A 24,606-nucleotide genomic window follows, 5' to 3' on the forward strand; every position below is an offset into this window, starting at 1 on the left:
GGCGCTTATAAGTTGTATTTTAAGAAACATTTCCTCTTTAATCATCCAAAACCCCATGCAAAAAGATGAAGTCTCACCCATAGTACAGATGTATGCCATTACAAACTGGGAACATAGTCTAACTTGCTCCTCTATGAAAATATTATAGACACACTAATAAATATCAATGGATTAAATATTACATCTGATCTTATCTTCCACATAAATTGAGATAGAAGGGAAGGCAATGGATCAAAGTACTTAAAATAAAACAATTCTTTTTCTAGAGATTCCTTAAATTCCACTTTTCAACTTTTTGTGCTAATTTACACCAGACACATTACCATTTTCTATGAAACAAAGTTTCCAGTTAAGAAATCCAGTTAAAAAACTAGTCAACAATGAGATGAGAAGCACCAGGAAAAAAGCCAACCTGCTGAGGAGGATAACAGGGGAAAGACAGAGAAGCGTGGGTCCTTTGTGATATAGGACCTTTAGCCACTATAGTGATTCTGGAACCATCTACCTCCAGACTTCTTGCCATGAGAGATAATTAAATGTCTGGTTTTTATACAAAGGAAGGAAGGAAGAAGGAAGGAAGGGAGGGAAGGAGGGAGGGAGGGAGGGAGGGAGGGAAGGAGGGAGGGAAGAAGCTGGTCATAAACTTTCATATAGGACTCATAAAAAATCATTTTTTCTTGGAACAAAAATGGTTAAACACTTGGGTTTTCTAAAGAGACTTGTATAAATACAAAGCTACAAAGATACACAAAGCTGAAGTGTCTGGAATCATTTTTCTCCCTGAAGTCTTCAGCAAGATCACAAAGTGCTCAAAAATTCTTTGACCTGAGAGGAGGAAAAACATATTAATATAATTATTTGACTAATTTGAGATAAATAATATTCATCTTCATTTAAAAGTATATAACAATTGAGGACCCACCTGTATAAATAACTCTATCACAAAGCCGTAGCATTTACTTTAAAAGATCTATACATATAAAGAGGTAATATGCTAATTGTCCGTTGCAGTGTCCCAGTAACTACCAATCTGCATACTGACAGACCAGCAGGAGGCTATGCGTGCAGCACGGGGCAGGTGGCCGGAGCCAAGTTCCTAGGGGTCTGAGGAGACTGCCTGACAGGAGCCCAGACTGCAAAGATGGAAGAGGAAGCGGCCACGGGGGAGCTCTTCCAATCCCCCTGCACGGACACCCTACCGCAGCCCCTGCACCCCCGGGGGAAGGACACTCTACCCCAGCCCCTGCACCCCCGGGGGGAAGGACACTCTACCCCAGCCCCTGCACCCCCAGGGTGATGGGGAAGCTGACCGGATGGAGAGAAGACCCAGCCTCGGGGGTAGCTGCAGCCCGCACCTCCGACTCCAGATCTCTTCCCCCGCCACCCCCGCCAGGGGCACCCACAATAGCACGCCGGTGACCACCTGTCAGTGCCCCCAGGCACCCGGGGCCCACGGCCTTCCACTGCTGGGCCCCCTCCGCTGGGGCTGGGCACACCTCTTCTCCCTACAACTCCAGACCCGGGTGGAGGCAGGCCTGAGGGGCCCCCACAGGGTCAGACCCTTCCCGCCCTCTGCCCCCACAGCAGCAGCGCCGTCTCCGCAGCAGAAGTCAGAAGTGCGCTGAACCTCGCTGGGGGCGCGACTAAACCCGCCCTCCTAGCCCACCTGGCTCCGCCCTGGGCTGGCTCCCAACCCGCTCCAGGAGACTGGAGCCCCGCCCTGAGCAGGTACAGCTGCAAAACAGCCAAGCAGGAAGGTTTGAAAGCTACTCCCCCTTCGGCCTCACCACCCCCCTAGCGCCCCCCTAAAGCCCTGCCCCCCACCAGCGCCTCCAGGGACAACCACTGCTACAGGGCTGCTGGCCAAAGCCCACTCCTCCGAGACCTGCGGAACCCTCTGCAAAGCTTCCATAGCTACAGTCTCAGGAAACAATCATGCCCTCCTCCCCTAATCAGCACCTGCTACCTGCGAGGGTACCCGTGAGCTTAGAAATAACAATCCCTTCCCGTTTAGAGATCACTTACTTGATGAAACATTTCTAGGTTTATTACCTCAGAACCTCCTCATGACAACCCAGTGAGGTAGGCGGAGAAGAGATTACAGTTCCCATGGTATATGCGTATATATTCAGAAATGAAGCTCAGAGAGGAAAAGTGTCAAGCCCAGTGGTTCCCAAGGTGCAGCACATGCCCCACAGGGTGGGCAATTTGATTTTAAGTGGGAGCAATTCGAGAATGAGTTAACAGTGAATTTTTTGCATTTCTTATGGTTCTAGGAGGCCTCGTCTACTATCCTACATAATAAAAGACTAATATGCAAATGACCGAATGGTGGAATAACCGATCACTATGATGCGCGCTGACCACCAGGGGGCAGACACTCAACGCAGGAGCTTCCCCATAGTGATCAGTGTGCTCCCACGGGGAGCGCCGCTCAGCCAGAAGCCGGGCTCATGGCTGGCAAGCACAGCGGCAGTTGTGGGAGCCTCTCCCACCTCCGTGGCAATGCTAAGGATGCCCGACTGACGGCTTAGGCCCACTAAGCCGTCAGTCGGACATCCCCCCAGGGCTCCCGAACTGCGAGAGGACACAGGCCAGGCTGAGGGACCACCCCCCAAGTGCACAAATTTTGTGCACCGAGCCTCTAGTGCAGTGATGGCGAACCTTTTGAGCTCGGCGTGTCAGCATTTTGAAAAACCCTAACTTAACTCTGGTGCCATGTCACATATAGAAATTTTTTGATATTTGCAACCATAGTAAAACACTTATATTTTTGATATTTATTTTATATATTTAAATGCCATTTAACAAAGAAAAATCAACCAAAGAAATGAGTTTGCGTGTCACCTCTGACACGCGTGTCATAGGTTCGCCATTACTGCTCTAGTGTATTAATAAATACTTTAGTAGTAAAAGCTGAATGACATAAAATGTAATTAAAGGAGTTATTCAATTTAGCCTAAGATTGATATAGTTCTATAACAGCCATAATCTCTAGTTTTATAATCTTTAATTTTATAATCATAATTTTATCTCTTTATAATACCTCAGACCACTGACATGTGCAGCTTTAGTATTGATAACATTAATAACTGCAATGGTTTAAACAATTCTGAAGGTTCAGACACGTAACATATCTGTAATTTTTCTTTTCTTGCAATATTTCCCCCTCCCCCAGTTAATTTTCTATAATTTCTCTGACGCACAAATTTGAATCTTATATATACTCTAATGTTAAAGTATGAGGAAAGGTAATATAAGCAGTGACTGAATCTAGCCAACTAACCAACAGCACAGTAACAAGATTCTATTCTCTTCACGTTCTAGACTACACAGTAATTCTCCTGAATAGACAACAATTATTGCCATGTAAAAATATTTCAAAAAGAAAACCAACTGCTAACATTATTAATGGAGACAAAAAATAAATAATACAAAATGATTTCTAGTCAATCTTCACAGAAATGTTACAATAAAATTTTAAAAAATGGTTTTACAGATTCATTTCCGTTAAAATGATGGTTGGCTGTTAGTGCTTCAATGGCTGACTTAATTTATTTTAATAGTTATCATTTAAGTGAATTCCATCCTATATTTTTAAATATCATTTATAATAAGAAAGAAGTCACTTGAATTTTCCAGATATGCTTTAATTTATATGATGGAAAAACAAGTATCTGCGATAGTAGTTATCTAATATGTTGAGGTTTTAAAAATTCTTGAGATATATCCCTTAATGAATGTCAAGTACCTATTAGGAAATAGCAAACATTTTGTGACAGGAGAAAAGAAATGTCAAATTTATCTCAAAACTAAATGAACACAAAAGTGTGGTTTCTTTAGACCTTAGATCACTAATTTAATTAACACAAATACATAAATATTTGTTATATACTTCTCATGACTATTCTCTCTCAAGCATTCATTAATAAGTTCTCTCCCAGTATCTTTATCAATAAAGGCATCACTCACTTAAATAGAATATACCAAACATCTGGGGCATAGATTAACTCTGATTAAGACAATGACTCAATGATTAGACAATGACAATTCATCATTGACAAGATCCCAAATAGCCAGGCCAGCATGGCTCAGTGGTTGAGCAGCGACCTATGAACCAGGAGAGGTCACGGTTCAATTCTAGGTCAGGGCCCATGCCAGGGTTGTGGGCTCGATCCCCAGTCAAATAAATTTCAAAACTAAAACTCCTTTCATCTCAAGACTTCAGCTAACATAAAAATGGATAAGATCTGTATTTTACAATTTCAAGTATTCTTCATATTGAATTTAGTTGAAAAAATAAACAAATAGTTTATTATTAAAATGGCTAAAGATTGGTGGTATAGGGAAAGAGGAAAAAGCAGAGAAGCAAACAAGAACTTTTGTGAATATTCCTGTATCTCAGATAAAGGAACTAAAGGATTAAAAAGCTCCTTATTTTAGGTAAGGCCACAAAGCTAGAATTACAAGTTAGGATTACAATCTAAATAGTCTAAATCCCTCTAAAGCTTTTAATTGCCCCTTAATGTAACTTTATGTAGTCATTTCTGTTAGAAAATTGTTTTCTCACAAATTAGAATACCTTTTTAGACAAGACCAAGCAAATACTAGTTTATACTCTTTGTATAAATCTACCTTTTCAACCAGACTGTCGTGTTTGTCTTTAAAGTCTTCATTAACATCCAATATTAAGACAGGCACTTCTTGTAGATAATCAAAGTTGGTTCTATTTAAAGAGTGATGAACAAAACAGTTAGAAAAAGCAATAAATAAGAGAAAAACGAAAAACTCATTATTATAACACAGAAAAATCAAAATGTCAGTCATTTTTCTATTAAAGTTATTCTGTAAGTACTTCATCGGACAGCCCCTTCTTTCTCACCTAGATTTACGTACACATATCTAAAAATCTCAGGTATAATATATAAAGCTAGGCATTGTGATATGTAACAGTCCTCAAAAACCAAAAACATACTGCATAGGAGGAATGTTTGCATTTTAAAGATAAAACTAAAATTCAAGGAGACCACTCTGAAACTCAAGAGATTGTCCAAGGTACATACTCTTAAAAATTATGCTATACTACCTCCCAAGTCTTGATCTAAGAAACAAATGTGAAATATTTTACTTTAAAATAGTCTCTGAAAGAGAGTACCTAAATAATATACACAGATATATTTCCTACTTTATCACTTAATGTGAAATTCCTTATATTATGCTATCAATACCACTGGGGGAAATTAGCTATAAAAACTTTAAGGAAATGGATCTCATTGAAATAAAAAGAATCAAAATCCACACCTAATTTGAAAATAAAAAATTGGACATATTGTACATTTTTAATTAAAATTTGACAGAAGTATTAAAAATGAGTAGTAAATAAGAATAAGGAAGTCTTACTTCAGTGTTCTGTGCAGGAGCCAGCTTTCATGCTTGTAGTGAAGCTTCTCTAAATATTCAAGAGGAATGCCTTGTTCTTCATTTCTTCCCCGTAAATATATTCTACTCAAGCATTTCTAAAAGCAAGCAATAAGAAGAGAGGGTAACCCTGGCTGGTTTGGCTCAGTGGATAGAGCATCGGCCTGGGGACTGACGGGTCCCGAGTTCGATTCCGGTCAAGGGCACATGCCTGGGTTGCAGGCTCGATCCCCAGTAGGGGGTAGGGGGCATGCAGGAGGCAGCTGATCAATGATTCTCATCATTGATGTTTCAATCTCTCTCTCCCTCTCTCTTCTTCTCTGAAATCAACCAAAATATATTAAAAAATGAAAAAGAAGAGAGGGTGGGGGGGACAATTATTCTTGTCTGGTGCCATTAAATTTTTCTTCTTTAGTGTCTTTTTAGTCATGCTAACGAAAATCTCTATTCCTTCCAAGAACAAACAATAGTTCCTTTTTCCCTCCCTATACTTTTCAACGATTTGGTGGATCTAAACCAAATAGCACTTTCAAAAATAAGTCTATAAACCTTTGGCACCCACATTTGAAATGTATTGTCTAAAATAAGTTTGATGAAAAGAAAAAAGTTCAGAATAAAACTGTGCTGCTAATTCTATTATAAATTCTCTTTTCAAATAATTAAATGATCCTCTAATCAAAGGATATCATAAATAATATTAATGAAATAATAGATTTATATTAGACTTTAAGATATTATCTGTTTCTAACAATGAAATTATCATTATTCTTTCTTCTATATTTGCATTTATTTTCATAATTAAAAAATTATTTTCAGAAATAAAAGTAAATTTCAAAATTATTATTAAATTCTGGTTTACTTGATATTAGAAGAACAAAATCATCACTTAGAATCAAAAACATAGTTCCTTTGAAAATTGAGCTTCAATATAACACAGTATTCTTTCAGGCTAGGAGTTGTAACATTTACATTCATCAGAACCTACTTTGTGACTCAAGGAATAAGTAGAAATAAAAATCTAAGAAAAATGGGAATGCAAGCACCAAAACCAGAAATTTAATAAATGTAAGCTCTCATTTAGGTTAGTTTTATGAAAGGCATCCCACTTGGTCTTCCTGCATTCATTACATAATTTCATATGTAAACAATAGCTATGTTACAACCTATGATGAAAGGCACAATTTCAAGTAAACTCCCTTAACTAAAAATGGCAAGGGTCCACTAAGTCTCTTCTCAACTATAGCTGCTACTACCCACCCATTCCAAACCAAAACCACGAAAGATTTCCTCTTATCAATTTTGCCATTCATTCAGCAAATATTTACTGTGTATCCAAGGCTTATTCTAGACAGTGAAAATTCAACAGTAATTAAAATATCCAAAGTCTCACCTCATGAAGCCCATATTCTAGAAGTTGCTTAAGCAAGTTTCTTAATCTAGTTGTGATAAGATACTCTGCAAAAGTTAAGAAATAATGAAGAACAGAACTGAGATAGAACAAACAAGAACCTAAAAGAGCAACCTGCCAAATCTGGGTTTCTAGTTTGCTGAGAAAATAGAATGCTTCTATCTACACAGTTCTCAGTTTTTAATTTGGAGGTAGGAATCTAGAGGGTTGAGAGTGAAGTTTATTATTCTGCCTTCACTGCATAACACTAAAAATTTTCTAAATATTACTTTAAATTTTCAAAGGAACAAGCAAATGTTTATTAAGTCTCACCTCTGGACTAGCTCGAAGATAAATGATTCCATCCAGTTCAAGGCTTTGGCCAAATTGGTTATTCATCCAGTCATGCCAGTCCTGATAAATTGTCCACTCTGTTTCATTCATACATTCAGATTCATACAAATTAGATGCAAAAATATACCTGAAAGAGAGTTTACATAAATCCTTTCCAAAAAATACAGAGAAATAGAAAAGAGAAGATGGATCTACCAAATGGACATGGAAACTTCTCCTAAAATCTGTGGCAGATAATGCCTTGGATAACAGAAAAAAAAAACCAATAGAGTATCTCCAAATACAGAAAATTATGTATTGCCAGTGGTTCTCAGAAATGTGGTGTTAGGACCCCTGGTACACCCCAAGACCTTTCCAGGGGTTTTGTGTGAGAGGCCAGATAACTTTATACTTCAACCAAAAAAATATATTCAACAGAGTAAATACAGAACCATAAATGAGAACCCAGCTGTCCTCCATTAAATCAGGCATTAAAGAGATTCACAGAAATGTAAAATGCTCTTCTCACTATTTCTTTTTGCTTTGAAAAATGTAATTTTCACTAGTATGTTATTTATGTTTATATGAGTTTTTATAACTAACTTTAAATAAATTTTTCCATTTCTCAATCTTAATTTCTAATAACAGAAATATGAATAAGACACAAAGATCTTTGAACTTCTCGATAATTATTAAGAATGGAAAGGGGTCCTGAGAACAAAAGTTTGAGAACCCCTGTTCTGAGCTAACTCTAGAGATTAAAAGAATCCTTGCATACCCAGGGTAATTCCAAGGCCCCCTTAAAGATTTTTTACCTTCTTGCTCCAGGTGAGTCTACAATATAGTTCAGATTTAACCAGAGCAGATGAGAATTTTAAGAGGGTTGGAGGAAAAAAATTTCTCTACAAATTTGAATGAGATGGCCACATATTCCCTATAGTTTCCATGGAATCGAGAAATTATCTATAATAATAAGTATAATATGCTAATTAGACTGGATGTCCTTCCAGACGACCTTCCAGACGAAGCCAGGGCTGTGAGGGAAGCCCAGGTCCTGGGTACCAAAGGGAAGCTGGTGCTGGCAGCCAGGGGCAGGAAGGCCTACTCTTGCACTAATTTTGTGCATCGGGCCTCTAGCAAATACTATAACTTCCCTAATGCCATTAGTTTGAAACTGCTAAAAGTATTAAATGTCATTCTCCATCTCAAATCCCCAACTCAACCTCTCTTATTACTTTGAATCCAAAGAAATAGAAAGAAAAAAAAAATTCCAGTTCTAAGCCAAGGATCCAACCTAATAAGTACAAGTAATTTATATATACCTGTCACTATACACAGATCGTTCAAAAAATAATACAGGTTTCTCTGCATCTTTGATCTTGCCGTTGAGAGAGGCAAGCTGAGCTCGTATGCGACTGAGGCAGGCATATGCCTGGAAGGTAAAAGACCATCGCTCAGGTTTCTCATACATCATCTGAAGAACATTCCCACCACTTTTCTGAGATGTAGTCAGTTCCTGTTTCAAATTTGAAAAAAAGAAACAAAAAGCAAAGTTAATGATCAATAGGCTTATTTTAATTTTTTTAAAAAGCTCATAAAGAGAAGTTGGATAAATAAATGCATCATGATTAGCAAAACCAAAATGAGTAAGTCCTCTTCTTTCTTCTCTTTCCCACTGTATTTTTAGGTTACCTGAAGCCTGGAAGAATTTGAAAAGCTAGCTTAACCACCAATTCCTTAGATCTTTTTCACAAGAGGTCACAAACAGCCTATGTCAGAAATTATTTGTTTGGCCCAAATGGAACTCTTAAGACATTTAAATTAGTTGTCAATATCTAAAAGCTAAATAATTTCATATAATATAGCTGGATGTTTATCTTCTTTTTAAAAATAGGAAAACAAAGTAATACTGTGCCTGTATTTCCTCTTGGTAAAAATCAGTTAGAGCAAAGCCACATGTGCTTCACTAGGTAGGACACATGCTCTCTAGTTTATAAGCCCCACCATTCCCTGTTGAGACTCACAACTTTATGAATACTGACTGCTGGATACACAAGAGAAGTTAGCAATCAAGCACAAGCTTCCATTCTACACATAAAAATATCAGGCATACATTTTTCAAGTTGTTATTTCATCTTATAATAGTAGTAAATGAGTCAAAATTGGTATTCCTTTTTAGTTCCTGTCTGTTTTCAGTTTTTCTATTTTCTCCTTGGATGTCAGGTGGTCAACACGGTTACCTCTTTAAAGTCCCTTCCTTGACAGCCCCTTCTAATCAGAAAATAAGTTTATTAGATTGTGTCAAAAGTATAAGTAAATACCCTAAGAACCTTAATGCATAATTTTTGTGACCTCCATTTTGGCCGCAAAAGTAATGTGCTTCCTTCCTTTTCTCAGCGATTACTAATGACAACTAATTTGCATGTCCCTTATCCTGTACTTTTAACTACTGCAAGCATTCCCCTTCAAAAGAAAAGGTAGTTAAATTTGTGTTTTCAAAGAATATTTTCATCATGTATTGTTACTTAGTAAAGTTTGGCAGGTCTAAAATAATTTCATAAACTTTTAAGTAATTAACATGCATTTTTTCTTAACAAAACTTCAAAGAAGTTTTGTTAAGATACTCCTTCAAAGAAGGTCTATGAGTAGATCAAATAACATTTGCATTTACCTGCAGTGAAAAAGAATCCAATGAAACAGAAAAACCAGGTCATGTTAAATTTATTTCAATACTGACACCAGATTTTATAAGACACATTTCCTCATTTCTTCAAAAGGAGATGGAGCATATTTTTAAAATATTATTTTATTGATTTTTACAGAGAGGAAGGGAGAAGGATAGAGTTAGAAACATCAATGAGAGAGAAACATCGATCAGCTGCCTCCTGCACAACCCCTACTGAGGATAGAGCCCACAACCAAGATACATGCCCTTGACCGGAATCAAACCCAGGACCGTTCAGTCCACGGGCCGATGCTCTATCTACTTAGCCAAACCGATTAGGGCATTGATGGCATATTTTAAAGATAATCTTAATGGGAAGAGAAGGTAAGGGAGATACATCTTATATGGCACTTAGTCTCATTATTTTGCTAATATCTGTGGCAGCTTGTCAATACATAGCAACATTACAGCCACTAGGTGGCAGGTTAAAAAAAAAAGCTTAAAAAAAGAAAAACCCAAGCTAAGCTAACAGGTGAAAATTTAGGTTCTGACTAGAACAGATCAAGAGTATCAACAGCCCAATTCTTCCAGCTCTACACCAACTGCCCAGAGTGTGATTAAATGGAGAACATCCAAATCAGGACTGGCCTTGAAAGGGTTGAAACTGAAGACAGTCTACTTTACACTACTGATGATATTCTAAGAAAACTGAGATTTGGACAATGGGTGATTCACACTCTAACCTTAAGGATTAGATCAGGGATGGGTATAAAAAAAAGGTATTCAGTATGAAAAAAGGAAATCCCCTTTCTTGAGTTTAGTGGAGGTCCAGAAAAAATAAAGTATCCAGCCCAGCTGGGTGGCTCAGTTGGTTGAGCACTGTCCAGTACACCAAAAAGGTTGCGGGTTCGATTCTCAGTCAGGGCACATACCTAGGTTGCCGTTTCATCCCATCAGGGCACATACAGGAAGCAACTGATCAATGTTTCTCTCTCACATTGATATTTCTCTCTCTCCCCCTCCTCTTTTTAAAATCAGTGAAAAATATCCATGGGTGAGGATTTTTTTTAAAGTGTACAGGGAATACACTCGTCCACCACCCTCACACTCTACAATCTTGTACCCCAAAATACTATCCTCATGAGGCAGGAAAGTTAGAATAGGGAACAAAGGCCGCAAGCTCTAACCCTCTTTCAACTTGGCTGGAACATCACACACACAACCTTCACTGACCACCTGTTCCCTGAGAAGAGACAAGGATGAATGGCAACAGCAGTCACCCCACCAGTGTCACAAGCAGAGGACCATCCTATTCCACACCCCCCTTGCCCACGTTTAATAAAAACCTTCCACCCAGACCCCACTGAGGTATTCAGTATGAGGTCACCTGCTCTCACTTCTCTAGTTCAGACTATCACTTTAATAAATTTATTGTGCTTTAACTCCTGTCACACTCTTGACTCCTTTCTTATTCCCTAACAAAAACCTGGATCAAGTTGAGGTATCCCTTAACATCCCACACACTGTCTGAAACTCCACCTAGAAGTACAAAGGACTAACAACATAGTAGCTCTCAATACACACCCAAAGAAAACTATCCTCAGAGAATGAGCACCAAAATCCAATGGAGGTAATCAAATTGTAACATATGACTGGATTGCAGTAGTCTGATAAAAGTATATGTTAATAATAATAATAATAATAATAATAATAGCAGCATCTCCACAGTAGTTTTAAAGAAAGGTCAGTTTGGAAATTTGACTCTAGTACATGTGAAGAAATACCCCAGTCCATAAACACAAGTATCAGGTCCATGAAGCCAAAAGATTTTCAAAATGATGACAGATGCATCAATGTGTCACAGTATGATGACATCAGTAATCAATAATATAACTAATTCCCTGACTCTGATTCTAAACAGACAACCTTCCTAGTATAAACTGTCTTCCCATGCATATGAATGCAATGTTTGCAACATTTCCTCTCCAATATCAACCAGAGTTCAATACACTTCCAACACTAACAGTGATTCACTAGGGCAGTCATTTTTTATTATTGGTGTGTTTGTTTTTTTGAGAGCGAGAGAGACACTTATGTGAGAAACATTGATCAGTTGCCTCCCATACGAACCCTAACTGGGGACTGAACCAGCAACCTAGGTATGTGCCCTAACCAGAAATCGAACCCACAACCAACCTGAGCCACCCAGCCAGGGCAGGGCAGTCATTTTTAACCAGGAGGCATCCATAAGGAACTGCTTATTTTTAAAAGCACCCCAAATCATTGCGATTTTTAAGAGTTCCTTCTAATAGTTGAGAATTATGGGCCTACTTTGAGACTGGATTGACCTAATTCAATGAATTTGGTAATTACATTTCTCTCTGCAAATTAAAATTTTGGCATTTTGGCCCTAGCTGGTTTGGCTCAGTGAATAAAGCGACTAAAGGGTCCTGGGTTTGATTTCAGTCAAGGGCACATGTCCCAGTTGCAGGCTAGATCGATCCCCAGTAGATCAGGCAGGCAATCAATCAATGGCAGGCAATTCTCTCTCATCATTGATGTTTCTCTCTCTTTCTTTCTCGCTCTCTCTCTCTCCCCCTTACTCTCAGAAATAAAAATATTTTTTTAAAAAAAGCCTTTAACAGCCTGTATTTTTCACTTGATAATAAATGTCTATTTTTTTAAAAATAAATAAATAAAAATTAAAAAGCCTTTAAAATTTTGGCATATTGGTTTTTATATATCAGTTTCTGTTATACAGAAACTGATTAATGTGAGGTATACTGAGAGGCAGAGACATTTAATGTGTCAACAAAACAGTCATATATATTTCATGAGTTAGAAGCTTATGACATTAAAACTAAAATGGACCTTAACTGGAGGTCACCTAATCCAATCTAGTCTAACACTGCCCCAATGAAAGAATCCCGTCTCTATTTTTGACATTGTTTTAATTTGGCTTTCTACCTAACACCTGATTATAACTGCACTGACAGTTGATCCCAGAAATGGGAGTAAAGAGGCATTTTTAGAACACAAGTCTCATTTCTAAAGGTAAGCAAACTTGAGTGGGGCACTTTAGTGAAAGAGGCCCTGAGACATACTTTAGGAAGAAAGATGCAGGGTGGAAGAAGATAGAAGATTTAAAAAGAAAATGAGCAAAAGGATCTGAACAGGGACTTCACAAAAGAAATACAAAAAAACAAAATGACAAATTAATTAATTAAATAAAGGAGCACAATCTCATTAGTAATCAGGAAAATACAAATTAAAAACAAAATATATTAAACATTTAGCAGAATGCCAAAAATTAGGAAGCTGAGCAATACTAAATACTGGCAAAGATATGGAGTAGTAATAGCTTGAGTACACTGTGGGAACTGTAAACTAATAAAAACACTTTGGAAAACAAGCATCTTACGTACACCCCACTGTCCAATAATTTTATTTTATTCCTAGAGAAAATCTTGCATTTGTGCCCCAGGATTCATGTTCACAGCAGAGCTGTTTTTACAGCAACTAAGCTAGAAACCACTCAAAATTTGATCACAGGTGTAGAATGCACAAATAGTGACATATGAATACAATTTAATACTATATGGCAATGAAAATGAACAAGCTATAGCTGCATGCAACAATATGGACAATTTTCACCAACTTACCAAGCAAAAGATACAAGAGGAAAAAGAATGTAAACGGTTGATTTTGTTTATAATATTCAAAAACAGACAAAATTAAGTTGTATTTCTTAGAAACATGTTCATTTATGGTCAAATTATTTTTAGAAATCAGGAAAATTATTACCACAAAAATTATTTTATGAGTGATTATCCCAGTGGAGTTGTTCATCTAGGGAATGAACTATTGTAACTTGAGAAGAACTTCTATAATGATAGTAATGTTCTCTTTCTTGACTTGGATGATGGTTAGAAAGATAGCAGCCTTAAAATTGTTCTTCAAACTGTACATAGGTTTTATATACTTTTCTTTAGTTATATCATATGTTAATAAAAAAAATGTTGAACGAAAGAAGTGTACAAATTTGCCCATTTTAAAATTCTGCTAAAGGCTAACCATGCTTTTCCCCAGCAGAAAAGAAAATTGATCCATATAGAAATGAAGTCCCTTCAAGCCTTAGTCCTGAGTATTCTAAGGATTTGGGTGTACTGAATGGGTTCTAGACCTAAAGTTAACTACACCTGGCAAATAGGTGTGTGAGAAAATACCTTTAGTTATTCAAAATTAAACATCCTCAAAGTTTACAGATTATTTTAGATGATAGATAGATAGATAGATAGATAGATAGATAGATAAATGATAGATAGATAGATTGATTGATTGATTGATTTCAGAGAGGAAGGGAGAGGAAGATAGAAATATCAATGATGAGAGAGAATCATTGATTGGTTGTCTCCTGCATACCCCTACTGGGGATCTAGCCCAAAACCCAGGCATGTGCCCTGACTAGGAATTGAACAGTGACCTCCTGGTTCACAGGTAGATGCTCAACCACTGAGCCATGCCTGGTCAGGCAACAGATTATTTTAATAATAATTTCTCCTTGTGCCCTAACCAGTTTGGCTCAGTGGATAGAGCGTTGGCCTGTGGACTGAAGGGTCCCAGTTATTTCCAGATTCCTTATACCAACAGCTAAACTCTAAAACATAGACTTTTTTTCAATCTTCTGTCCACCTCAGCTCTAACAAAGCTTTAAGCACACATTCCCATTGTGAAGGTTTCTGCTATACAGCTATGCAGCTTTCAGTTTTAATCTTCATTTCTCCAGAAATAAAAGTATTAGCAATTAGATATCTCTCCTTCATACACATACAATAAAAAATTGTGCTATAAAAAAATGAGATTTGCCCAGCCATCATGGCTCAGTGGTTGAGCATCAATTCCTGGTCAGGGCACATGCCCAGGTTGTGGGCTCAATCCCAGTGGGGGGCGTTCAGGAGGCAGCCCATTAATGATTCTCTCTCCCTCTCCCTTTCTCTCTGAAGTCAATAAAAATAAATGTATTTTTTTAAATAAATATAACTGTTATTCCCTTTTTCTCATTCACAACATAGAATGAATAATGCTGAGAAATTGAAACTTGTGTCCAGGATGAAAGTCTGGAAAAAATGACAGTACACAGAAATGGGAGCCTAAACAGTTCATTCTAAGACAAAAGACTTAAAAAATAAACTAATAAAATTCAGTTACTGGGTAGTTTTGTTTTTCTTGTTTGCTTATGTTTTTTTAAACAAAAAGTAAAAAGCAACTCAAGGAATTTAACTTGCAACTAGATTTTTTAAAACATTTAAATTAATTTTTGAAAACTTTAAAAATTTTACTTAGATATAATCAAGTACATAAATCTTAGATGCATATTGTCCAATGTTTACATAGATAAACATCCTTGTACTACTACCCAAATGAACATAAAGACTTAAAGCTAGATTTCAAAGTTTCATTGGAAAAAGGAAAAACAAGCAAACACCCAAGAGATTAAATACTATTGCTTCTCTAAGCCAAACGGTTTTTATTTTACTTAGTTAAATTTTATTTTCATACCTGAAATTCATCTTGAGTACTTTGAACATTGCACCATCTGGCAATAGGTTCAGGAACCACTTCACAATCCTGGCAGACTTGTTTAAGGATATTCACAAATGTTGACTTCCCTGCAGCTATTGTGAAGAGGAAAAGTAAAACTGAGGAAAATAACTTATCAGGGGGAAAAAAGCGAAAATAGTCTTCAGCTTTTCAAAAGGTATAATCATGCACAGCATAACAACATTTCACTCAATGTTGAACTACATGTATTTTGGTGGTTCCCTCAAGACTATAATGACGCTGAAAAATTCCTATCACCTAGAGACACATAGATGTCTAACGTTTTAGCACAGGCATTATTCACATACTAATGGCCCAGTGCACGAATTTGTGCACAGTGAAAGGAAATAAATTAGAAGAAATATTTTAATATTGCCATTCACCCTTTCTCTATAATAAAAATGTCAACCAAATTCACGATTCACAATGATAGATTGAAACACATGCCTGCGATTGGCGCCATCAAGAGCTTTATATGTATCGCACATGCGCAAGTCAACTTAGCCTTTTATATGTATAGAATAAACTTGCTTAATTAGACCTGCTTTCTGATGTAGCCCAGTGAAGCACCCCAACTTCTCTTTCAGGTAATTACCAGCAACACAGCAGTAAATATCAACACAAAGCAGATTATCATTGTAGATCACACTGGAAGAACAAACGGTAAAATGTTTAACTGCAGCAGTGTTTGACTATATTCTGCACAGTGAGAAAACCTGAAGTCATTCTCAAGGTGCACCATTTCTTCTTTTCAGGCAGGTCAAGTTTCTAAGCTTTCGAAATCTCCGTTTTCCGGCTAATGAAAAGAAAATAGAGTTCCACTGAGTCCCCCATCTACCTGTGCAGGACTTCTGTGAGGATCAAATGAGATGAGGCACAGGGAAATGCTTCAGACATTTGGTTACAGTGTAAAATGTTTGCACCTAGCTTTGAAGCAAGTCATGTTCCTGGGCTGAAGAAACTGCAAGGAGGCTAGTTGCTAGGAAGAGGAAGATGGGCATTGCTACATTACGTCATTACGCAGACGGACACTTAGTATATTAGCCCTTTATTTATATTTATATATATATATTTGTGGTCATGCTGGTGTAAACAAATCTACTGCACTGCCACTCATAAAAATATAGCATATACAATTATGTAAAGTACATAATACTTGATAATGATAACAAATAACTATGTTACTGGTTTATATATTTACTATATATAACTTTTAGTTATTTTAGAGTTTACTCTTCTGGTTTATTAAAAAAAAACAGAACAGTCCACTGGAGTGGCTCAGTTGGTTGAGTGTCATCCTATGCACTGAAGGGTTACCGGTTCAACTCCTGGTCAGGGCACGTATAGAGAGCAGCTGATCGATCTCTCTCTCTCTCTCTCTCTCTCTCTCTCTCTCGCTTGCTCTCTTCCTTTTCTAAACATGTCCTCAGGTGAAGATTGATTAAATACATAAATAAATAAATAAATAAATACATAAATTCATAAATAAATGAATAAATACAAACTTTACTGTAAAACAATATGCTATGTTACACTGGCAACAGCCTCATGCCTCTCATGGTTGTCTTTTGATTGCACCATTTTCTCTTGTGCTTGATTTAATCTCATGTTGTTTTGTACAATAACATGCTGTACAGGCTTGTAGGCTAGGAGCACTAGGCTATACCATATAGCCAGTTGTGTAGTAGGCTATACTATCTGTGTTTGTGTAAGTGCACTATATGATATTCTCACCAAGACAAACTCAACTAACGACACATTTCTCATAATGTATCCCCATCATGAAGCAGCACATGACTATAATAGTAAATACATTAAAAAAACATTTAATTTCCTAAACTTACTTTTTAGATTTTTTAAAAATTATTGAATTTATTGGGTTAGATTGGTTAATAAAATTATATAGGCTTCAGGTATACAATTCTGTAATATATCATCTGTATATTGTATTGTGTTCACCACACCAAGTTAAATCTCCTACTATCACCATTTATCCCCCTTTCAGCTCCTCCCCAGCTCTAGATTTTTTTTTTAATGAAAACTAAAAGGGTCCCTGTCCATTCTTATTAAACACATTAGTTTTTAGTTTACCAAAACCATGGAAAAGAAAATTTAAAAACCTGGTGAAATTTTAGGCAAGATGTTATGGCGTAAAAAATCCTAGTTCTAGATTCATTTTCCTTAACCAAGCAATGAGCGATAACTTTGTGGGAAGTAGTTAAGGTTTTTCCTCCACTTATTTAGGTGTGTGATTTTGGAAAACTACCAGCCTCTCTGAGCCTGCTTCCCATAATACAATGGAGATAATAATAATACCCTCCTCATGGAAACTGCTGTGATAAGCAAGTAAACTATCACTACAGTGACAGTCTTTCTAGGCTGTCACGTTTTCAAAATTTTCCTTTTCAAACTGGCTTCATTCTCTGTTAAACAACTCAGGACTTTCCTACCTAAAACTAATTTAAAAACAACCAAATGAACAATAAAATCAACGTAAAGATGCATCAAATGCCTATAGTTTTAGAATGGAAAGTAGCATATTATTATAGGACAGTAGTAATCATATGGCACTACAGTATCATCTATATATATAAAAGGCAAATATGCTAAGTGTCCCTTTAGGTAATGACATCATGTAGCCAACACTGGGCTTCCTCTCCCTAGCAACTAGCCTCCTTGCAGTTTCTTCAGCCCAGGAACATGGCTTGCTTCAAAGCCAGGTGCAGACATTTTACACTGTAATCAAATGTCTGTGAGGCAATTTCCCATGCCTCATCTCATTTGATCCTCACAGAAGTCCTGCACAGGTAGATGGGGGACTCAGTGGAACTCTATTTTCTTTTCATTAGCCGGAAAACGGAGATTTCGAAAGCTTAGAAACTTGACCTGCCTGAAAAGAAGAAATGGTGCACCTTGAGAATGACTTCAGGTTTTCTCACTGCGCAGAATATAGTCAAACACTGCTGCAGTTAAATATTTTACCGTTTGTTCTCCCAGTGTGATCTACAATAATAATCTGCTTTGTGTTGATATTTACTGCTGTGTTGCTGGTAATTACCTGAAAGAGAAGTTGGGGTGCTTCACTGGGCTACATCAGAAAGCAGGTCTAATTAAGCAAGTTTATTCTATACATATAAAAGGCTAAGTTGACTTGCGCATGTGCGATACATATAAAGCTCTTGATGGCGCCAATCGCAGGCATGTGTTTCAATCTATCATTGTGAATCGTGAATTTGGTTGACATTTTTATTATAGAGAAAGGGTGAATGGCGATATTAAAATATTTCTTCTAATTTATTTCCTTTCAATGTGCACAATGACCACTAGTAAATTTATAAAACCTTTTTTGCAAAGTACTTCCTACAAGCAATAGCCATGTTTTCTCTACTTTATTTTCATGGTTCTGTGCAGTGTGTACTCTATCCAATCCTTAAAAAAAAAAAAAGTTATCTAATCATTCACTAGTTTCTTAGAAATTGGGGTGGGGAAGATATTTGGGTGGGGGAGATATTCAGGTATAATCAGAACACATTATATTTATAAATTACCCAGGAATACATTCAATTTAATAGTAGGAAAAGTATTGACATAAAATTTAATAGGGTGCAACAGTACTCCTAATGACCATCACACCCTTTCTATCTTAAGTCACCAAATGTGGTTATATTAGACATCTCCAGTCAGCATAATGTGTTTCTCCCCCTCTCTCCCTCTCCCCCCTCCCCCACAGATAAAAATAAAAAGCAATTTTAGTATGCTTATAAGTAAAGCCTCCTCTTCCTTATAAACTGGGTCCAAAGAGGGCAAAAAGAACTTACCTTTGACTTATAAAACTACATTCAAATCTAGGACATTAAAAAAACAATAGAAAAAAAGAACAAACTGAAAGAACTTTAAAAGATCACACACAGGGCCTAGCTGGTTTGGGCTCAGTGGATAGAGCATCGGCCTGTGGACTGAAGGGTCCCGGGTTCGATTCCAGTCTAGGGCACATGCCTGGGTTGCTGGATCAATCCCCAGTAGGGTGCATGCAGGAGACAGCCAATCAATGATTCTCTCTCATCATTGATGTTTCTATCTTTCTCTCTCCCTCTCCCTTCCTCTCTGAAATCAATAATAAATAAATAAATAAATAAATAAATAAATAAATAAATCACACACAGAGGGGGGAAAAGAGGAGGGTCGATAAGGTAACAGACAGAACAGCTGAGGAGAAAAACTTTTAAGGATAAATTAAATGACTATTGGATTTAATAATGGGAAAAACACTGGTAACCACGGATTTTGTGTGGAGAGGGTAAGCATAGGGACTGTACGGCATTTAAAAGGACAATAAGTGAAACATAAAATGATCACCAGACATTCAGTGAGGAGCAAGGGGTCCCAGATGCGAGAGCCCAGATTGCGAGATGGATGTCTACCTGCCAGCTTAGGCCCGATTCCCCTGGGGATCGGGCCTAAGCCTGCAGGCGGACACCCCCTGACGGGTCCCGGACTGCCAGAGGGCACAGGCTGGGCTGAGGGCACCCCTCCCCACCCCAGTGTACGAATCTCATGCACCGGGCCTCTAGTCCTATCGAATAATAGACAAACATGGTAATTAACCATACCTCTGCTACGCTTCCCATTGGCTAATCAGGTGATATGCAAATTTACTGCCAACAGATGGCGCGCAGCATGCAGCTGAAGCGAACATGAGGCTTGGTTGCCCCGGCGATGAAGGCAGCCAAGGTTCCCCGCCTGCTGCACCCGGCTCTGAGCCTGAAAGCAACAGCTCCAAAATGCAACTATGTTTCAATTATAGAAGCAAAACAAACCCTAGAGACCTGCTTTCAGACAGCCGGCATCGGAGCTGGAGCTGCAACAAAGTTTCAATTACAGAAGGTAAATAAATCCCAGAATAAAAAAAGAAAAAAGAAAAAAAGGAGAGACTGGCAGCTTCAGTTGCAGGCTGGGCCTGCCTGAAAACAGCCCTCAGCCCCTCATCCAGGCTGGCCAAGCACCCCAGTCGGACCCCCACCCTGAAGGGGGTGCGGGCAGTCTGAAAACAGCCCTCAGCTCCTCATCCAGGCTGGCCAGGCACCCCAGTCGAACCCCCACCCTGAAGGGGGTGCAGGCAGTCTGAAAACAGCCCTCAGCCCCTCATCCAGGCTGGCCAAGCACCCCAGTGGGGACCTCCACCCTGAAGGGGGTGCGGGCAGCCTGAAAACATCCTTCAGCCCCTCATCCAGGCTGGCCAGGCACCCCAGTTGGGACCCCCACCCTGAAAGGGGTGCAGGCAGCCTGAAAAGAGCCATCAGCCCCTCACCCAGGCTGGCCAGGCACCCAAGCGGGACCCCCACCCTGATCCAGGACACCCTTCAGGGCAAACCAGCTGGCCCCCACCCGTGCACCAGGCCTCTATCCTATATAGTAAAAGGGTAATATGCAAACTGACCCTAACAGCAGAAAGACTGGGAATGACTGGTCACTATGACACACACTGACCACCAAGGGGCAGACGCTCAATGCAGGAGCTGCCCCTTGGTGGTCAGTGCGCTCCCACATGGAGGAGCTCTGCTCAGCCACAAGCCAGGCTGATGGCTGCCAGTACAGCGGTGGTGGTGGGAGCCTCTCCTGCCTCCTCAGCAGCACTAAGGATGTCCGACTGCAGCTTAGGTCTGCTCCCCGCTGGCAAGTGGACATCCCCCGAGGGCTGCCAGGCTGCCAGAGGGATGTCTGACTGCCAGCTTAGGCCCAATCCCCTGGGAAGCAGGCCTCAGCCAGCAGATGGTCATCCTCCGAGGGGTCCCAGACTGTGAGAGGGCACAGGCCAGGCTGACGGATTCCCCCCCCCCCCCCAGTGCACAAATTTTTGTGCACCAGGCCTCTAGTATGAATATAATATAAAATAAAATGAACAGTTAAGTCTCAAATTCTAGGAATAAGAGAAGAATCACAAATAATTTTCTACAACACAGATTAACAATTTGTACATTTATAGCTTATTTGGCTCTGACAAATTGGAGGGGACATGAGCAACAGTGCAAAAGCAATAAGAGTAACAGGCAAAGCTTCAGTGTCAGGAAAGACTAAGTGGTGAGGAATAAAGCCCATCTAAATAGCAAAATGTTGTCTTACAGAAATGCAGGTTAATTGTTAGCAAATATTCAGATTTTAGTTCCAGGACCCCAGGGTCACCATAACCTGCGAATGCTCAAATCCCCTATATAAAATGGCATAAATTCACACCATATTACAAAGCTATAGCAATTATAACATTATGATACTGGCACAAAAATAAACACATAGATCAATGGAACAGAGTTGAGAGCCCAGAAATAAACTCATCCATATATGGTCAATTAACTTACGACAGAAGAGCCAAGAATAAACAATGGGAAAGGACAGTCTCTTTAATAAGTGGTGCTGGAAAAACTGGACAGCCATGTGCCAAAGAATGATACTGGACGACTATCTTACACCATACACAAAAATAAATTTAAAATGGGTTGAAGACTTGAATGTAAGACTGAAACCACAAAACTCTCAGAAGAAAATATAGGCCATAACCTTTCTGACATCAGTCTTGGCAATGATTTTATAGATTTGACACCAAAAGCAAAGGCAACAAAAGAAAGTGGGACTACATCAAACTAAAAAGCTTCTGCATGGGAAAAAAATAAACAAAATGAAAAGGCAACCTACAGAATGGGAGAAGATATTTGCAAATGACATATATGATAAGGAGTTAATAAAAAAATATATAAGGAACTATACAACTCAAAATAAAAAAAAAACCTAACAATCCAATTTAAAAGTGGACAGAGTAAAAAATTTTCCAAAGAAGACATGCAGATGGCCAACAAGCATATGACAAATGCTCAACATCACTAATCATCAGGAAAGTACAAATTAAAACCATGGTGAGAAATTACCTCACACCTGTAAGATTAGCTATTATCAAAAGACAACAAATTACAAGTTTTGGAGAGATTATGGAGAAAACGGAATTCTCATGCACTGTTGATGGGGTTGAATATTGGTAGAACCACTATGGGAAACATGGAGGTTCTTCAAAAAATTAAGAATAGAGTGATCATATGACCAAACAATTTCACTTCTGGGTATCTGCCCAAATAAAACAAAAACACTAATTTTAAGGGGAAAAAAATGGCGTAAATCAATGCATATAGCCTGCCCTCAGCATCCACGGACTCCCAATCACAGAAACAGTACCGTATTTATTGGAGGGGAAATCCATGTATAACTTCACCTGCACAGTTCAAATGCATGTTGTTCAATGGTCCAACTGTATATGGATCTTTTCCACTGGTGCCTTAATATGAGAGCAATGAAACAAAATGTCCTGTTTGAGGGTATGTCCAGCTTTTTTTCTATTTCTTGGAATGCTGCTAAAACATCTGCTTGCCTTGCTTTTTAAAAGTCCGACTGCTTTATAAAAATTAAAGAAACAAAAAACAAAATTCAAGTGCTTTGAATGCGGTAAGAATTTAAAACCATTCACTGTATGCATGAATGACTAGTACATAACTTGGAGACAAAAAATAAATTATCTCAAAACAGGAAATGTCAGGCATGGGTTCCCTGTGGTAGGAAATATATAAAAACCAGAAGTTCAGATGCATCTTGCAAAATGCATGAATGGTGTGTTCTGTCCCTATCTGGGTAAAGAACAGAAACATAATGGTCTTGGAATCACAGCCCAAAGTTTACTTGGATGTAGGGTCGTTAGTGAGGAAAGCCATGCTGTTAAATAATTAAAAACCTCTTTCCTTGTACGCCAATGTTTATGGCAGTTTTATTCATAATCGCTGAAAATTGGAAACATGTCCACAACTAGGGAAGAGATAAACTGTGGTATAACCATGCAATGGAATAGTACTAGGCAACAGAAAAGAACTACCGAGACAAGCAACATGGATGAATATAAAATCATTCTGCTAATTTAAAGTATAACACATAAGGCTACACACACTATGATTCCCGCTCTATCACAGTCTGGAAAAGGCAAAACCTGCAAGGACTGAGATCAGTGGTTGCCAAAGGGCACAGGGAACTTCCCGAGGTGATGGAGATGCTCTCAACCCTGATCCTGGTGGTAGTAGAATGACATTATGTTTGCCAGGCCTCACTGAAGACTACACCTAAAAGGGGTCATTTAACGTATGTCAATTGCATCGGAAGAACTGGCCCCCCCCCCCCCCCAAAAAAAAACACAAACTTTCCCTTTGTGGGGTCCCAACAAAGAGGATGAAACTGGCCCAAAGAGCTGCCAGATGCCCGGGAGGCCGCTGCCGCCGCCGCCGTCGGGGCAGGGAGGGGACTGGGAGGGCAGAGAGCAGGAGGGCAGGGAGGGGGCAATTCCAGACCGCAGCCCCACAGCCAGCCTGGGAGGAAGGTCCTCACTGAGGAGCAGCAGAGATGCCGCAAACGCGCGCTTCGCCGCCGCCGTGACCCCCCCTTCTATGGACCCGACATTGCGCGGGGTTCCTTACCGATGTTCCCTTCGATGGAAATTTTCTTGATGCGGGTTCCCTCCGAGCTGGTCGCGGGAGAGGGGCAGCTCCTCTTGGGTGGGGTGGCCATGCCTCGACAGGGGGCGGCCGAGCGCGTCGGGCTGGTGGCTGGGAAGTGGACACAGGTGCTCGCGCTTCCGCCGCCCTGCAGGCTGGACTCCGGCTAGTCACAGGATCTCGCGCCGGCGGGTCTCCGATTTGATTTTGGCGCGCGGAGGCGGACGCCCGCCCAGAGGGGAGGCCACGCCTCTCCCCGCCGCCGCTCGGAAGGTAAGCTCGGGCCCCTCCGCGTTCGCCCGCCCGCCCCCCAAGGCCGGGGCCGCTGGGCGCTACCGGCAAGGAGAATCCCGCGAGAGCACAGGGCGGGGCCGCGCGCGCGACGACGCAGGCGCGCCGCTTCCGGGGACGCCGCGGGGGGAGCGGGGAGTGAGTGCTTCCGGAGGGGAGGGAACCACTGGCAAAGACCTGGGGGGGGCGGAAGGTTGCAGGGCGCCCAAGGGCAGAGGGTGTTGCCTGCTGTCGTCACCTGGGCTGGGCTCGGGACCTCGCCTCTGCAGTGGGGCTGGTGGAGATAAAGCGTCTCAACAGAATTGGTTGGACTAGAACCTTTGAACTTATCGGGCTGAAGCAATGTGTACTAGAAAATTCAGACACTGGCCTGTGTTCTCAGCCTGGAGGACGAG

At 39.6% G+C, this 24,606-nt stretch overlaps 1 protein-coding gene across 3 annotated transcripts; it reads right to left on the bottom strand.

The window, feature by feature from the left end:
• DCK (deoxycytidine kinase) lies at positions 1-24,267 on the bottom strand. Of its 3 annotated transcripts, none has more exons than XM_023758648.1 (8): positions 23,903-24,267; positions 22,660-22,838; positions 15,363-15,478; positions 8,461-8,654; positions 7,139-7,286; positions 5,401-5,516; positions 4,636-4,726; positions 1-825 (listed from the first exon to the last, which is right to left on the bottom strand). In XM_023758648.1, the coding sequence occupies exons 2-8, from the start codon at positions 22,676-22,678 to the stop codon at positions 799-801; spliced, it is 711 nt and encodes a 236-aa protein (XP_023614416.1). In that variant the 5' UTR covers positions 22,679-22,838; positions 23,903-24,267; the 3' UTR covers positions 1-798. The 3 variants fall into 3 exon arrangements, with proteins under 3 accessions (XP_023614416.1, XP_023614415.1, XP_006094466.1); XM_023758647.1 differs by having other exon boundaries at positions 22,623-22,838; XM_006094404.3 differs by lacking the exon at positions 22,660-22,838 and having other exon boundaries at positions 23,903-24,266.
• Between the last annotated feature and the right edge of the window lie 339 nt (positions 24,268-24,606).

The sequence above is a fragment of the Myotis lucifugus genome, unplaced genomic scaffold, assembly GCF_000147115.1.
Source record: "Myotis lucifugus unplaced genomic scaffold, Myoluc2.0 scaffold_136, whole genome shotgun sequence".
Classification (NCBI taxonomy): Eukaryota; Metazoa; Chordata; class Mammalia; order Chiroptera; family Vespertilionidae; genus Myotis; species Myotis lucifugus.

Coding starts and splice junctions, on each gene's coding strand:
- DCK (XM_006094404.3), bottom strand. CDS start 23,993: ATGGCCACCCCACCCAAGAGGAGCTGCCCCTCTCCCGCGACCAGCTCG. Junction 15,479..23,902: donor TTCCATCGAAGGGAACATCG/GTAAGGAACCCC, acceptor TCTTCACAATAG/CTGCAGGGAAGTCAACATTT. Junction 7,287..8,460: donor CGATCTGTGTATAGTGACAG/GTATATATAAAT, acceptor ACTCTCTTTCAG/GTATATTTTTGCATCTAATT.